This window comes from Diadema setosum, chromosome 7 (genome assembly GCF_964275005.1).
Source record: "Diadema setosum chromosome 7, eeDiaSeto1, whole genome shotgun sequence".
In the NCBI taxonomy this organism is placed as follows: Eukaryota; Metazoa; Echinodermata; class Echinoidea; order Diadematoida; family Diadematidae; genus Diadema; species Diadema setosum.
The window spans coordinates 4,848,768-4,860,775 of record NC_092691.1 but is presented as its reverse complement, the minus strand read 5'-3'; the positions used below and the strand labels follow the sequence as shown (position 1 = coordinate 4,860,775).

At 39.7% G+C, this 12,008-nt stretch overlaps 1 protein-coding gene across 1 annotated transcript in view; it reads left to right on the top strand.

The window, feature by feature from the left end:
- Nucleotides 1-11,328, top strand: part of LOC140230593 (aquaporin-9-like) — a 34,356-nt gene extending 23,028 nt beyond the window's left edge. Inside the window, 6 exon segments of the mRNA XM_072310735.1 lie at nucleotides 6-66; nucleotides 3,142-3,277; nucleotides 4,200-4,337; nucleotides 5,255-5,364; nucleotides 9,018-9,238; nucleotides 11,166-11,328. Of these exon segments, the coding sequence (XP_072166836.1) occupies nucleotides 6-66; nucleotides 3,142-3,277; nucleotides 4,200-4,337; nucleotides 5,255-5,364; nucleotides 9,018-9,238; nucleotides 11,166-11,328 (829 nt within the window).
- Nucleotides 11,329-12,008: the final 680 nt, after the last annotated feature.

Here is a 12,008-nt window from a genome sequence, read left to right as displayed (position 1 = left end):
CTTCTGCTCCGCTCCCCACTGGCGAAGTGCTTCCTCGCCGAACTCTTAGGAACATTTTTGCTGGTGGTGAGGCTATTACTTGGGACTGTTTTCCTCCTACATCCACTTTATTTGATTTTCGGTGCTTCTTTAACAAAATGCTATTGCAATGTTCCCCTGTTTACACGTGTGTTCAACACTTACTGCTTCTTTCCTAGTATGTTTATTTCTTCTGTACGCCTTGATCGAGATTAGGAAAGCACACACGCACGCACACACACACACACACCAACAGACAAACAAACAAAACAACAACGACAACAAGCAAACACAAGATCGAGCGTTTAGATTATCGGTTTATCTGCCTTAAATATGCTACTCATTCTCCAGGTTTCCATCATAATGAATTCTTACAATGTATAGAGAATATTATTTTTCTCCCTTACACGAAGTAACAATCTTTGCTCTTACATGTTCTATTGTATTCTATTTCTAATTAGCATTTTTTTTTTGGTGATACATGTATTGTGATTTTTGTGATTGTGCTGTGAGATTTGTGGTTGGTATGAATAACGTTAAATCATGACGTTTAGAACGTCGCCATGCAAGTACATTGGTCCATTCCATTTCAAACAGCACGTCATCCAATTATAGGAAATCAATCATCTTAAAAATGTTTGTGACTAGATTGAGGTCTGGATATGTTATACGGTGTATCTAATAGAGATTATTTCATATTCGTTGTAGTATACATGACCGGCACCACGTAGTCAAAAGTGGGGGGGGGGGGGGAGGGGGGACTTCAGACATCTGGTGCCACTTCCGGGTTTCATCAACTGACAAGCAAAAACAAAAACAAAAAGAAAACCAAAGTTTTCAACGCAACTTCTGCATGGTACCACTTCCGGCTTTCTTGGACAGTCTATTTCTTCCAATCCTTTCTCGTGCCATTTACGCACTTTTGGGGTAAAAACAAAAAAGTGGGGGCCCAAAGTGGTGACACCTTATGCATTCTTTTGTATGAAGCAAAAAAGTGGGGGGCGAGCCTCCTTGCCCCCCCCCCCACCCCCAAGGCTATTAACTTTTAAAACCAATTTCCACCGTCATACAACGACACCTAAAATTTCCCTTTCTTTCTTCTGCCCATTGTCCTGCGCCACTAAAACTTAATGTCGGGCTAACAATTTCCAAAAAGGCTATCTTTTGGTGGCCCGATCGGGCAACTAAGACTCAGTATGAATTGTTCCGTTTCCTTTTATTTCGGGCCAATACATTTCTATTTCGAGCCACCAAAATTTCAGATTCAAATATTTCTATAGTGGCCAGAACGGGTCATCGGAGAAAAATGTAAGCGTTCCGCCCTGTGATATTATATGATACAATGTTATATTAAAATAGACGTAAGATGTACATGCATATATGTTTGCGCCTCATGCATTAATGTGTATGTGTATGACCTTGAGTGGGATAGAGGTAGAAGAAAGAGAGAAAAGGAAGAGAGAGAGAGAGAGAGAGATAGAGAGGGTGGGGTTAGGGAGGCCGAGAAAATCTAAGATTGCTTTCCGCACTTCGCAAGATATTAAGGCAGACTCATCATTTTGCAGACAAGCTTATATTGTGTATGCGCATCTGAATGTCAGATTTCAATTTCGAGAGTTAAGTCTCAAGTGGTTGCCATGACTACGGAAGTTGCTGTTTCATCTTTCTTTACCTGTCATGACGCGCTCTCTCTCTCCCAGTCGAAAATAATTCTCAAGCAGCTAGAAATCATGAAATCCTCCTAGAAAATGGATACAACTGTGACATCTTTTCCTTTTTTATTTCTTTAAGTCAGATTAACGAAGTGGAAAAGTACCAATACTTTTTTTTTTCAAAGCTTGCACATATTTCAATGCATCTATTTTGGTTGGCCAATACTGGCAAGACCACTCAGAACATATTCCTTAATATATACCACGCGTACTGCAGAAGGGATTGCATTACTACCACACGCACATTATCTTCTCTTCCGTCATGTCCGTAGCATCCAAAATTAGAAATAATATCCCTACCATCATCATTTTGACGCAATCACGCACAGCGTTAAGCCACTATTAATACTGGTTTCTTTGCAAGACCTAGACCACGGCGCAATACTTCACATTTTGCAAATTAAAATCTTCATACATGACTATTTACTTAGAGAAAAAGAAACAAGAAAAGGAGGTGAAATTATATACTTAAGTTAAAACACACTGGGATTACAATGTATGCACTCTTGTGTATAACAATAGATTATTCAATTGTTTCAAGGAAGATACCAGAGCTAGGTTGAAATTCCTGCTCTAAAGGCATGGTCGACCTGGCGAAAACAAGTTAAAATAAGTAAAGTATAAACCTATATCATGAAACTAATAATTAAGACAAGATAATAAATGCCAAGACCCATTAAACTCGCGTGTGTAGTTCAACAACCAAGAATGGTATTCTGATTCCGACGTAAACGATGCACAGACACACAGACACACACACACACACACACACTCTCTCTCTCTCTCTCTCTCTCTCTCTCTCACACACACACACACACACACATACACACACACACATCTAGAAATACAGAGAGTGAGGGGAGGGAGAGATGGAAATCGGTAAAAGCGATACTAGTACGCCGCAGCCACGACAAATATTGGTTGCCCAAGCCTTAATACTTGTGGTTTAACCTGCAGATTTGTCAACTGCTGGGAGATGGTTAAAAACTCATGTGTCAGAATCATGCACGCTGAGGACAATGACCAACCATCTCATTGTAATAAGTCCTGTTTGATTTCAGTCTACACAAATCACAGTGCTTAGAAATTACTCTTTGGTGTGTATTATGTTTATGACAGAGGACATTTTTATGCTCTTTTGTCTTCAGATCTGAATCTAACTCCTAATACAACAAGCCAGTCTTACCGGTTCAGAAGTGTATAGGCTGAACATGCTGAATTTCATGTTTAGAAGAAGTCATATTCAAGGACACATTCGTACGTCTAAACATTCTCTTGCACAGAGAATTGTCATGGAAGCAGCTCCTCCAATTGACAAATCTTGGAATAACAATTCATCAAGCTGCCTCTGCTTTTATCACCCCCTGCATTAAGGGGGCCAAATAAATCAATCGGTCTTATTGAATTACAGTTGATCGGCGACGGAGCCATAGCACAGGTTACTCTCAGCAAGCTATATGGCAACGCTACGGGGTCTTTCCTCTCCATCAACTTCGGCTATGCCCTCGCTCTTACCATCGCGGTCTACGCATCCGGCGGGGTATCAGGTAAATGCACCAGCAGCTTAGGCCGGCCTTGGCCTAAACTCGTCCCTCCATTCGGTTTATGAGCGAAGTGTATGCTATCTGAAGTTTCTACCTTTTTCGTTCTTATTATCAAACGTATGATTGCTTTGAAATTGGTTCAAGCCCAGCTTAAAGGGGAAGGCTAGTAACTGATCAGTGGGAATCAGTGGATATGCTGGGAGATGATTGTTTCAATCCTTATGGGATTCATTCAAGAGTTCATTGTATATCTATTGTTGTGTGAAAATGATTTGCTTCAGAATGGTCTCATATTCAAGTAATGTGCAGTTTAATGCTTCCAGGTTAGCGTCCCTGGTCAGTGACGGAGCATTAATCTGCACATTACTTGAATATGAGACCGTTCTGAAGCAAATCATTTTCAAACAACAATAGATATACAATGAACTCTTGAATGAATCCCATAAGGATTGGAACAATCATCTCCCAGCATTTCCACTGATTCCCACTGATCAGTTACTAGCCTTCCCCTTTAAAGTGAACAGCAAAACAAAACAGAATGACTATGGACTGTTACAGTTCAACTGAGATTAAAAACGAAGATTAGTGAATAGCACTGTAATGTAGAAAAATGTATTTGCCTAATAAATCTGGATGGTGAACGAATCATTTCTTGATGCCAGAAATTTAAAGAAACAAAATGACAAGATTGCTGATTTATTCAATCTCTTTCACTATGCTTACTTGCACCGTGCCTCTGTCTATGCACTCTCAGTTGCAAATGCTTCATCTTTATCCAGTGAGAAATTTTGTAATATTTCTGCCGAACGGTGTTTCAACATCTATTGTCTCTATTCATCCTAAAGGAGAGCATAGATCACTTATGATTGATTCCACCTTTTTAAGGAGGGTCTTGTACTAAATCTCGCTGTATATGTTCATATAGGAGGACACGTCAATCCAGCCGTATCTCTTGGCATGTGCACGCTGGGTCGCTTACGTTGGGTCGCCTTGCCTGTGTACTGTGTCGCTCAGCTCGTCGGGGCCTTTTTCGGGGCTTCTGTGGTGTACGGAGTTTACCTAGGCACGTGACTTGATTAGAGTAAATGGTGATGAATATGCAAATTTGTTATCACGAGTTAACTTTTACAACATGGCAAATAATGCAAATAACGACACTGTTCGCCTTAGAGTTTAAGGCGATGGACTAACAGGTTGCAAGTGTTTATTTCGATGATAGGCAGTGCGTGTTAGTTATTTTGCTTTCTAGTGCAATCGACCTCACGTATTTGAAGGGGAGATAACATTTTCCTCCTGTCTTCTTTAATCCTGGAAAATCAGTTGAACAAAATTAGATGGATATTTACACAAACCTTCTCGATATCTCTTTTTTTTTTGGGGGGGGGGTCAAATTATTGAACAAGTATACTTTATCAAAATTGTTGGCTCGTTTAATTACAATATACATAACAGTTGTCAAAATGGAGAGTCAAAAAGCCTAGCTTAAAGATTTTGGTGCAATGCCTATTCCCTATACCATGATTTTTTCCTCCTTTATCTCCTGATTTATCTCCTCTTCGTTTTATTTTCCTCCAACTTTTGCCTCCTCCTTCTCCTTCTCCTTCTCTTCTCCTTTAACTTGATTAAATCTTTACTGCCTGTTCTAATTCTTCTTCTTCCTCTCCATCATCAAAAGATTATAGTCCAATATTCTTTGTCTTCAAATTTGTCGATCTCTGTATCATTTCCTCTTGGTGATATATGATAGGTGATATCTTTCTTCTTTAACTTCTCCGTTCTTTCTTCTTCGTCTTCTTTCTTTCTCTGTTTCATGTCTAACTCCTAGTACAGTACCAAGAAGACTGTCGTGATTGTAGAACCTTTCTTTCTTGCCTCACAGACAGACAGTGATTTCGAAGCTGTCTGTCATTGCTTTCATAAAGATGATTTCTTCTCTTTTTTTTTAGATGTGTAATTAAAATGTTATCTTCGTTTCATTAGATGCAATCAATAAGGTTGAAGGCGGAAGCAACAGAACAAGTTTGACTGCCGGAATCTTTGCCACTTACCCCGAACCATACCTCACCCTGCAAGCCGGTTTCTTCGACCAGGTACGAAAGAGGGGATGAATATTCACCCTTCCAACTTAGATAGATAGATGGATAGATGGATAGATGAAAACGGACAGGTCGATGTATAGGGAACGGATAGACGGATAAGTAATGGATGGACTAACGAATGAATAGACGCATAAGTGCATGAATTGAGAAATATATTTGAATGAATGAATGGAAGAATGATAAATCAATGATAAAGATGGATTAGAAAGTTCAAATGATTTAGCGTTGACGATGCTAACGATCCATGAATGAAATCAATTCAGTACTTCTTTGTGTAATTTGATGGATTCTCCCGATACCCGTTAGAGATTGCATCTTTTTTTAGTCGGGTCTGTCGTAATAGGCAGAAAGTTTAAGTGCCTTCGCACCGGACTGACGTCATCCGGCTAAATCTGCTCAATCTGTAGAGTGAGTCTGAAGTGTGCACGCCACCAACGACGAAACCCGATGAGTGGTCAAGCCTTCGTTAGATAATATGTCTCACCCAGTTCATTTCAGTGGCATAAAACTACGCAACATTATACACACACATCGGTTCAAACTAACTTTCTTGAAGAGGAGGAAGAGAATGAGAGCTGGAAAAAAAATGAGAGAAGGGGGGGGGAGAAAGAAAAAAGAAATTGAAATACAGAAAGACAAACAGACAATAAACACACACACAAACAAAGCGGCAGATGGATAGACGCAAAGCCACGTTATTTGACAACTCACACGCGCCTTTATGAAAACGATATTTTTCAGTTGGTATACAGAAACTGGATGCATCCACGTGACATAGCACTTAAACAACTTGTAACAAGTATGCGAGGGAATATAGTTCAATACGAAGTGATCGATCACTCAAAGTACTTTGTAGTGCCGCCTATCTTGGTTCAATTCGGAAAGATCCAAGACATTTGCTCATTCTATGAGCATATAAAGTCTAAGCCTTGAACATGTGGTTAAGGTAATAATAATACCCCCCCCCCCCCAAATGCAGCGTAGCTTTGTTGCATGATACCAATAACTCAATACAGACTCTGATGTAACTCTTTCCTTTCTTCTGATTTTATTTTTTTGTTAACAACTAATCTTCTCTAGGAATTCAAGGTAAAGATAAATGCTTGCCAGAACTGCGTTCTATGATATCAACATGACGGGCGGAGTATAATGAATGTGTTTTTTTCTTCTTCTTCTTCCTCATAACAATAGACGACGTGACTTCAACAGTGATTTCTCACTACAAAAGCGTGTAGTTAAAGGAATGGTGCAGTTTTTGTCGAGATTAGGATTGAAATTCACCTTTTTTTAGGACCGCTTTGTTTCGTTTTGTTTTTGAATATCTTAGCCATTTAAAAACCAATTTCAATCAAATAAAGTAAGTCCTCTAAGATTTGTATGCTCTTTAATAATTTTATATATGTGGTTCTTAATTATCTCGCAAAAACTTCAACCCTGAATCTCCATATCAACCAAAACTATACCATTCCTTTAAAAGGGCATTGTACCGTTTTTTAATTTTTTTTTTATATGTTGTTCTTTTAATTCTAAAAGACCCAGCGGTGCAAACAGAATCAAAATTTCAAAACGATTAAGTCCGTAATTTAATGTTAAAAATGGAACTTTTTAGGTGAGAATTATGCTAATGAGCTGACGAGCCCGGATGTTATGATGTCACAGGTGCTCTCACTATTACTGATTACAAGTGCTCGCATACGCGTGCGTTAATTCGTATCGAGTAGCAGACGACGCTTAGGCCTAATTTAGCTAGCAGGCGGCGCTTGTGTACATAACTGTTCTATCCATGTAGATATCTCAAATTTCACTAAACCAAATCGCGCCAAAATTACAGGATATACTTCATAGCATATTTCAAAGTATTCTCTTATATTTGAACGAAATCAGTAATCGAGAAGTATCAATATTGACGTCGACTTTCAAGTCGTCACTAAAAAAAAAAACTCACTCTTCGCGAGAGATCTTGGCGAACGCAAGATGCACAATCTAGAACTGTTAGCCAACTAGTACTGTGCGAACGGGGAATTTACGCGAGAACTAAACTCAAAAGTGTAATGACTTTTGCGACTTGTGTGATATAGGAACTACATTTTTCATTCAACTTACCACAAGTAATTTGTAAATTTATTTATTGCCCCCAATTACTTGAAAGATTTGTCTCATGATATTAAATGGCTAATTTCAGTCTGTGCGTGCGCGGCAGGTAGATTCTAGACACTCTAGGTAGATAGGCCTGGCCGCAATCACTCGTGTTAGTCGTAGAGCAGATTATTTTTAGCGACGCCGACAGGAAAGTCGACATCTACACTTAAGCTTCCCGACATGTGATTTGTTTCCAATTAACGTGAGCTGTTGGATATGAATCATAAAGTATTTCCCGTAAGTTTGGTGCCATTTGGCAAGGTGAATTTTGAGATATCTACATGGATACGGAAGTACGCTAGCACTATACCTACACCAGCGCTGGGATCGCGAAGCGGCGACACTGTGTTAGAATCTACGTGGTCACGCCACTCTTCCGAGATATGGGTCCTAGTACGTAGGCCTACTGAAACAAACTGTTAGATCTAACATTAGTCCTTGGTGTAAATAACACCACTATGAGATTTATCTCGACTACAAAACATCGGGAATCCATAAAGCAGATACCTTACCTGAAAAATCCAGCACAGGAACAACAGTGCCTGCAGAACAAGGGTCCAGATCTAGATCTGGAGTCTGGACTTTCGTCTGGACTTTCTTCAAGTTCTGGCAGCAGGGGTATGTAACGTTACGCTGTGCCATTGACCCCGTTTACAGTATTGGTATTGTCTGGTTTTCAGACCCTTTGCCAAATGAATTCCGTGGCGACGAAGTCGCCGTTCGTGCAAAGGCCTTTGCCGAAGGAAAAATCCTTTGCAGGACAAAACCACCTTAAACTATACTAGTTTTCGACGTTGAGGGGGTTAATATCCTGAATAGCGAAAGATACAGGCAGAGGGTTTGGAAGCCAGACTAAAATTGGCCGCGCAATTGGCCGCGCATTTGGCCCAGTTTGCGTTCGGATAACGATGCCAATTTCATTTTGCATAATCTGGAATTTCCCCACAAGTTTTATCTAAATAAAAAGCTGTTGAAGAGATTGCTTTTAAAGATTAATAGATATTGTTTAACATGTTTATTATAGTTCCATATTGCAATTATACTAAATAACAGCTTTTGCAGTACTTCGTGTGAGATTTCATCAGTAAATTGCCATCATGTAGTTCGTCTTGCTAATGTCGGAGTTGTGCACCAAGAGCACCTGTGACGTAGGCCAAATTGTGTGGATCGTTCCATGGCTTGCTCGTTTTCATTTTTTTTTTCAAAAAATCATTACAGGCTTATCCTGGGTTTTACAATCCTCTCTTTCCAGTAGTAGGCATCAAAAAATGTATATTAGAATTATCAGACAATTAGAAAATGTCAGTACAGATTTCTTTTAACAGGTTATAATTCTATTGTATCTGTACTCAACACTCGTATTGAACGATATCATTAAGTTTGTCATTCTCGTCGTGTTCCTACCGTAGTCTCTTCATTCTTTGTTTGTTTTCCTTCCAGAAAGATATTCACATTATATCTTTTCCGATCATTATCATTATGTCCTCTCGTAAAAAATAAAACAGGTTGTTGGGACAGCGCTACTCGTGGGCGGGATATCAGCAGTGTTCGACAAGTACAACACCAAGCCGCCGAGCGGTCTCGAGCCGGCGCTAGTTGGCGCCCTTCTCATGGCTATCGGGCTGTCGTTCGGCTACAACGCCGGCTACGCCATCAATCCGGCGCGAGATTTCAGCCCTCGGCTCTTCACGGCCATGATTGGCTACGGCGAAGAAGTGTGGCTAGCGTACGTAAACCTGACCACTTGAGAGATAATAACAAGTATTCTCATCGATATTGCTGTCTCATATTTCATAATGGAGTTCCCACAAGGTTACATCACGTATCCTCTCGCATTTAGTTACGTTCTGCCTACACAGAAATCATTGTCTTTTCGTCTTGATAGCAATGGCATCATTTTAAAGACACTTTGAAAAGACCTTTTGCATTTGATTTGACACACTGCATTATCAAATGGTATCAGGTGTTGCCTCCTTCTGAAGGAACTCATTTTTAATCTCATTGGTGTGTTTGCTAAAACAACAACAACAACAACAACAACAACAACAACAACAAAAGAAATGCAAAACGTCCAAGTCATCTGTGATATATTTTTTTCGTCAGCCTGTGAGGACTTTTATTCCATATGGGTATTTACTCTCGTTGTCAGAAGCATAAACAAGTGATTCATTTAACAGACAAAACTGAGCAGAAATTAATTCCACCCACACGCTACATTAACTTTGTGATAATAATTCGTAGTCATTGTCCTTAGCATTTTCCATTGGGGGATGATTTTTGGCAAATTAACAAGTGAAGAAGCTCACTAACCTAAAGGTGTTGGCATTATTTCTTTTTTAAACCTTTACCAACTTTCGTCGTAGTAGATTTAGAGATACCATCAGTTGATTTTTTACGAGCTGGGATACCTAATTCCAGTGCAAATTGTCAGTGGGAAAGATAAAAGAAAAAACACATTTTTTTTTCGTTTTTTTTTGGGGGGCCACTGTGTATGGTCTCTTTTATTCTTCTTTTAATAGTGAAATCTGTAGGTTGGGTATCTGATTGTGATCATGGGAAGATTCCCCCTCCCAATCGCATTCACACACACACACACACACACACAGATGTGCGCACAAAATCAACTAATGCAATAATACACATACAAGCACACACACACACACACACACACAAACAAACACACACCAAACACACACCAACACTCTACTTTACAGCAAAAGACTGTAGCATAAAGAAGAATGAGACTTCATATTTGTTTGTTTGCTTGTTTGTTTTTCTGGTTACAGAATACTCCTCCTAGTTTGTTGTTGTTGTTTATTTTCTCTCTTCTTTTCCCTTTCCCGGATTTGCAATCATTAGCTCACCATAAAGAGTAAAGAACAAATAGACGTTTAGGGCGGTCAGTGCACTTTCCGTGGTGTCGAACGTAAAACGCCACTGACAATTCGTGGCACTTAAGAAATTCCGTCAATCATGGCGCACAGTTAAACTCCCTCGGTCTTCATCAACTCCAGAATTGGCGGGCACCACCGATCAATGCAAACGTTTATGCCCCGTAGGTAATGTTCTTATATTCCCAGAAGTAGCTCCTAATTGTGTTTTGTGCGGATTCACTCGAGAAAATTTGTCTGTGAATGTCAGTGCGACTGCATCCCAGAATTAATTGCACTTTTGGGGGAATACGTCGATTTTTTTTTTTTTTTTTTACTGTTCGGTATATATAAGCCCTAGCCGGCCAGACGTATTTTATGTAAACACCAAAGACCCAGAAATCATACTGATAAGTTGATGACGTGTGTGCAATTCGTAACATTTTTTTTTTTTTTTTTTTTTTTTTTGCTTTTATGGAATGAAAGTAAGTTGATTTTCATTTACCGGACATCACAACCCCAACATCATACTAGCGGTATCTGATTAACATAGAGCAAAGATTTGACTATTTTGCTACGTATCAAAATCTTATTTTAAATCGCACGATGTAATATTTCTATTTGAGCCAAGATGCAACTCGTTAAAAATATTATGTGTATTAATCTTCAATGAATATGTCGTCCAATTGAGGGTATTATAAGATCAGCATTTTTTTTTTGTTAGCATTGTAATGTTTTCTTTTATGATTTTTCTGTTTTGGTTTCTGTTTGTTTTGTAATCAGGCCATCTGGGGATCAATTCTGGTGGATTCCAGTCTTAGGGCCATTCGTGGGCGGACCCCTCGGGGCGTGGATTTATCATCTGGCGGTCGAAGCTCACCATGATGTCAACAAGAGACTGGACAGCGAAGATGGGAACAGGCCCCTGCTCGCAGGCTCAGAGTAGCTAGCTGCGGAAGTACAACTTTGTAAGAAGCTTGGCGACAATTCCAGCATTATTAAAGCCCCCTTTGGCTACCCCAGCTTTTCTTTCGTGTAATCCTGCAGACTTTGAACGTCAGTGGAGTAACAGCCGATGAAAGATTGGACATGAAATGGCGTCATGACAGGCGTAATACCTTTAATTTACTCCACAACAATTGCAAACTGTGGTACCTGTATCATCTTAAAAATATGAAACGGCTTGTGCTCTCATAATAATATGCATCGGTCAGTGTCATTTGCGCTTAGCACAATGATTGTGATCGTATTTTCGACTTTGATGGTCCATTCAGCGAGGAAAGAAGTAATCTTGATAATGCCTTGACAATACCTTGACACGCGTTCATCTAATTTGGACACGTCCAACAATCGAACACGAGAGAGCGATGTCTGTTCAAAACCTGATGATAAAGCTGTATAGTATACAATTTTTCTGTTTGTTTGATTGTTTTGTTATCGTACGCCCTGAATCGCTTCCTGTTTATCGCCTGATGGGAAGTAAATGTGGGGAAAAAGGCGGGGGGGGGGTAAAGGTTTCTTCGTCAAATATTCAATATTGGGTCAGTTTGAAAAGGACATCACAATGGGTTAGAGAAGGCAGCGGTCGTCGTACCATAATGACCATTACTTACGGCTTGCGTGGTC